This window comes from Epinephelus moara, chromosome 20 (genome assembly GCF_006386435.1).
Source record: "Epinephelus moara isolate mb chromosome 20, YSFRI_EMoa_1.0, whole genome shotgun sequence".
Classification (NCBI taxonomy): Eukaryota; Metazoa; Chordata; class Actinopteri; order Perciformes; family Serranidae; genus Epinephelus; species Epinephelus moara.
The window spans coordinates 26128849-26134691 of NC_065525.1; the positions used below are offsets into that span (position 1 = coordinate 26128849).

Consider the following 5843-nt stretch of genomic DNA (forward strand, 5'->3'; position numbering starts at 1 on the left):
ACGGCCTGCTGTAACTTCCACGCAGCCACTGTCTGCTGCTGCAGCTCAGTGGAATTTCGCCGCTGCCACCCGCTGACATAATTTGTTTCACAGTCACCACCCAGCAGCATGAATCAGATGTTGACACTCTAATTTCATGCACACATGGGTGTTTGGCTGAGCCAGCCTTGAATGCTGCTGCTGCTGCATCCCCCTTGCCTCTCCCTGCAGCTGCCCACTATACCTGCCCTTTGCCCTCTGACACAGCCATGTAATGTATTTAACCTGGGAGTCACACATTATGACTGATGATTTAACCATATAGTCTCATAATGATGATGTGCACCGTGAGGAGATCACTTGTGGAGTGCCATTCCTGCACTGTGCCTTTTTTGTGGTGTAAAATAAAACAGAAAAATCGTATAAATTATACAGTTTACTAAAACATAATGTGTAGAATTTGTATACAGGTTTAAATAGGATAGTATCTTAGGCATAGGTGTCTGAAAATATGTATTTCTCCTCTCACAGCCATCAGGAGAGCACCACGTTGCTCTATTTACCACTAAAATAAATCTGTTTACCATGGTCCACAGCTCCGTCTGAAAATATTTGTTTTCCTTTGTTGTCTTTATAAAAAACTACACGTACTTGCGAGAAATAATGAAATATAGCCACTAGCCATGTTTCAAAATGTCAAAAGCCTTGTCAAGGATTGACACATTTGCCGAGCATAATTAATGCAAGTTTTGTCTATCACTGATTATTTTGCTTCCTCTAAAAGTCAGCGCTGACAGTCTTGTCTGCTGTGGGAGAGGAGCACAGCTACCTTGTCCATGTCCTCATTCTGTCAGCTCAGAGAGGAGCCAGCGTAAACTGTTTTTCAACACTAGTGACCAGCAGGATAACTGTGAACATATATGCCAAAATTTAAAAAAAAGAAAGAAAGAAAGGTGAGGGCAATTCCCAATATCTCTCCCTCACAACAAACCTGACAGCTCCTCTTCTGAGTGAGCATAAATCCACAAGATAAACTCATAAACAAATAAGTTGTTTGTGTGCAGTGGGAGCCAGATAACGGCCACGGGTTTTTATGAAACACTTGCTTCCTCTTGACAAATATCCAAACAATAAACACATAGTAAATAACAGCACCCTGTCCGTATCACTTCCCCTACTTGAGGTTAAGTTGAGTTTATTGCGGAGGCCACTGCCTGCATGCATTAAGCAAATCATAAATTATACATGCTAATTACCTTGGGCCTCCACTTTAATGAATTATTTTAATTAAACTACAACATTGGGGTTTTGCATGTGGTCTATATTTCATCCCCCTGCCTGAGATGACCTTCTTCTTTGTCTAAGTGGAACATAGTTGAGGGAACAAGGACAATGCAGACTTGGGTTATACAACGGAGTTCATGCAGATGCTGCTGGAAATATGGAGAATATCATGTGTGTGATGGACGGAAATAGCAAGAGCAGATTTGCATTATGGAAGGAGAGGAAAAACTCAGGGACCATATATGCAAATAATAAAACTATAAGTGTCAGAAACATTGTTTAAGGGTTTTATTCAGGGAAAAAAAGCAACACTATTATTTAAATCGCATGACGGTCAGGTGTCACATGAGTGTCCTGGCAAGGTGGTCTAACATGTGTTCCCTCTGTGTCCCACCTGTTACCTGCAGCTTCACGTTCTCTCTTAGGAGCTCAGTTTATTTGCTCATTTAAATGTTTTGTACAGGAAAAGCTGAAGGTGTTTATTTATTAGTGATGAAACCGAGTGCCAGCAGCAAAACAACACCCTTTCTGTGCAGCATTTCTGTAAGCTTGTGTGCATTGTGTCTTAAAACATAATTAAAGGATGACAGGATGTTGCAGTTTAGATATTGCATTTCTATTTAAATGAAAACTTTTTGGTTACTTTTACATTTCACATTCTTGGATGACTTTACAAGGAATTCACAAAAGCTCTTTTCAGACATCCATCTACATATTTTACATTAACATTTTTATTTATAACAGTGCAATACACACCAAAATCAGACCAATGAATACAAAAAAAAATTGCACAAGTATAAATGTGTTGTAAATATATATACTGTTACAGGTTTCCTTTTCAGATGCTGGATTTCATTGCTTTAATGTGCTCAATGGAAAATGTGTGTTTGTTAATGTGGTTTAAGGGAGAGAAAAAAAGTGAATTAAAATTAAAGCTTGTAATCTGCCAGTTGAAGATTCAATACATTTAATCATCCAGAGTCAGAATTAATGTTACACACACAAATGCACAAAGTGGGGAGAAGAAGAAGAAGATGAAGAGGAAGAAAAAAAACTAACACTGTTGTCCAAACAGTCCATGGGGGAGGGGTGGATTTAAATTCCAAAAGGGTCTTGCAGCTCGTTTCCTAGTTCCCCAGTCAGCAATGTGTTTGTGAAAAATCAGTCTTTTTGTCTCGCTGAAAAAAGGCTAAATCTACATTGGTGGCCCAGTCTAAGTTTGCTATTCTTTGCACTTTCAATTCAAGTGAATGAGGGAGAATGAAGTGGCCCGAGACCCTTTATTTGATCTACTCGATTGCATAAAGTGACGGAATTCTAATGTATTTGTTTAATACCCCGAAATGGGCTGCAGCTTTCTATAGGAGGGAGGCAGAGAGAGCGCGTTATTTTTTTCTTTTTTTAATTCTGGAAACGAATAAAAGAATAAAATAATGTCATTTGCATTTTGGAGATATTTATCCGCCTGTATTTATAAAACCTGTTGAATTAAGTTCCTACAGATAGGGAAGGAAATAGGTGGAAACAGTCGAGAAAAAAAAAACATGACACTTGTTTAATTGCCCTCTGTGACATTTGAGGACGAAAATATGCACTTTAACATTAATTCGGACACTGTGTGCAGCTTTTCTAAATGTTTATTGTTGGGCTTAATTGTGTTTAGCCTACAGCTTGATGAATGAGCCCAGTTGTCTGCGCTGTGACCATGGCATCGCAACTCCATGCATCCTAATCGACTGCACGATTCATTTCTCTCCCCACTGCTGCTCTGCAACTCTCACACTCTGGAATCATACAGGTCCGGATACAAGACAAACCATAGTGTTATCATTATTATTATTATTATTATTATAATTGTTATTATTGTTATTATTATTATCATTGTGCGAATTTTAAATTATTTCCGAAAAAAATCTGCCTATCTGAGACATAATAATAATAATAATAATAATAATAATAATAATAATAATAATAATGTGGCACTGTCTTTGATTAAATCTTCAGAAACATTTTTGATTGTTTACTTCACTTTTAATGAGAAAATATTTCGATGACCATTTTTTTGTTCCAATTCATTGCAGACTGTTTGCACACTTTTCAAAAGCACGCATGCTTGCAAAAAAAATTTTTAACAAAACAAAACAACAACAATAACAACAACAGTACCAACACAAATTTTTAAAAATGCATGCTTTTACCCTAAAAAATAAAAGAAACAAAAATACAAATTTACAGCATCTGATACACATGGTCACCACAGCCTTTTAAATTAAATGCTTCACAGAACATTTTTCTGGAAAATAGATATCTAAAAACATAAAACTAAAAAGTGCATTTTACAACATTTCAGTATCAGTTATTTGCAATATTCACATCTTGCATTTTGAGGACGTCTCACAATACTACTTTTCCATTTTTTGAAAAAGATTTGACTCGTTTTGCTTGTCTCTTTTTTTTGTACAGGGATGGTAAGAACAAATCTAATTCCTAGTCCTATTTGGTATACCCTTATCCATCATTCCAGTATTTTTAAAAAAGCAAACATAAACACAGAGCCATTGCCTCGCAATTTCATTGACATTACAGTGGTCACACAGAAACGGTGCAAAAGTTTTGCTATTTGATAAAAACTGGAGGAAAAAGAAAAACTGCCACGGGAATTTTGCAAGCATTTCAAATCAGAGTCGATGGTGCCAAAAACAAATGGTGTCCCCCCGGATCCCCATCAGTGGCTCCAAATTTCAACACTCATATTTCACAATAAACTGAAAAATAGAACTATCAAATAATTTATATTTTCAAGAGCAATACTTCGCTGTGCGATTCTGTGCTGGACTTCTATGACACAATTTTAAAGCGACACATTCAACACATACACAAATAATTCGATATGCAACTGCAACTCGCCTTGATAGTTTCCGACGACAGAAAATATAAACTTTGGGATTGGTAAAGGGGCCAGCAGTTCGTTCTCATGGGGAGAGTTCAGCCGGTCAGTGCACAGCCACAGACTGCAGTGTGGACGGGCTCGTCAGAGTCTCGCTCGGGGTTGCTGGGCTGCTTTGGCTCGTCGCTGTCTGTGGGGACGTCGGGCTCAGAGACTGCGGAGAGTTTGATAGAAACGCGGGGATGTGTGGAGGTAACGCCGAGAAACCGGCCATGGAGGTCGGGGTGGGCTTGATTGGCACAGGAATAGCCGGTAACGACTGTCCCCCGTGACACAGGGACTTGAGGGGCACGCCATAGGCACTGTAGTCGCTGCTTGCCATGGAGATTGGCGCCGCCGTGTCAATCACGCTGGTGTTGTACATGTGGGGCCAGGCTGTCGTCAGCTGGTTGTGGAGCGGGTACCCGGCAGACATGGACTGCATGGTGGAGAACGCCAGACTCCCCGGGACCTTGTACTCTCTGGCGATGATGTTCTCGATGGCGAAGGGATGCTTAAAAGTTGAGGACTGAGACACTCCGAGGTTGTACGTTGACATTTGGGGAAGGTGTGTGCCAGTTGCTGCCAGGGCGCTCAGTCTCAGTTTGGCTTGCTGCTGGAGGTAATGGGCAGCATCCGACTGCTTACTCGGGGCCAAATGATCGGATGAAGTCAACACTTTGAACCTTTTGCGGCGCCTCAAGAAACTTCCATTCTCAAACATGTCCCCGCAGCTGGGGTGCAGAGCCCAGAAACTGCCCTTACCTGGCTGATCTGGGCGCCGGGGGATCTTAATGAAACAGTCGTTGAAGGACAGGTTGTGTCGCAGGGAGTTCTGCCACCGCTGGGTGTTTTCTCTATAATAAGGGAATCTATCCATGATGAACTTGTAAATTTCACTGAGAGGCAGCATCTTCTCTGGGCAGCTCTGGATCGCCATGGCAGTGAGGGAGATGTAGGAGTAAGGTGGCTTCTGGTCGCTGTACGTGTTTCTCCCTGGGCGAGGCATCCTCGATATTTTCAGAAAAGCAATAAAAAAGTAGTCTCCCTTAATTCCTTGGCGAAGGTTTGCCGCTCTTCATGAAAACAACCGCCGAGGAAAGTTTCAGCACCGGCAGTGCTGGAGTTGCGTTGCGCGTAAAACGGCCAGGTCTTGCGCCTCTGCGGTGTGCAGGCGGGCGGACGGTGCACATTTATGGAGTGACGGCTGCTGTAAGTCTTTCTCGCAAAGTAAGTCAGCTTGTCCCGCTAGCAGAGCTGAATAGACTTCATCTGGCGTCCTTGATAAGACGAGCTAAGTGGATGCCTCCATGGCCTTCCTCTAACCATCTGATAGTTTTATGTAGTGACATGAGCAGAAAAGACCCCTGTAGAGGCGCTCCATTAATGTGCCACCTCTTTGCTATCACATGACAATTGCCATGGGAGGAGGGGGCTGGGAGGAAGGCATAATCTGGTTTCATTTACACCTATTTACATGGACACCTTGGGCCAATGGAAATCATTTCCATTTGAAGACAGAAAAAGGGGTGAAAAGGCTCGGCAACCGGAATTGAACTGCGATGGCACTCAGTGTGTGAAGGTATGCGCTAATACTTCTTCAGCGGACTTTACAGTTAAAACTCACAAGTGTGTATGAAATGTGGACGGGTAT

The 5843-nt window shown here is 41.5% G+C and overlaps 1 protein-coding gene across 1 annotated transcript; it reads right to left on the bottom strand.

Moving 5' to 3' along the window:
* Positions 1-1531: 1531 nt before the first annotated feature.
* On the bottom strand, positions 1532-5607 carry foxb1a (forkhead box B1a). The gene has a single exon (XM_050072553.1). The coding sequence runs from the start codon at positions 5196-5198 to the stop codon at positions 4257-4259; it is 942 nt and encodes a 313-aa protein (XP_049928510.1). The 5' UTR covers positions 5199-5607; the 3' UTR covers positions 1532-4256.
* Positions 5608-5843: the final 236 nt, after the last annotated feature.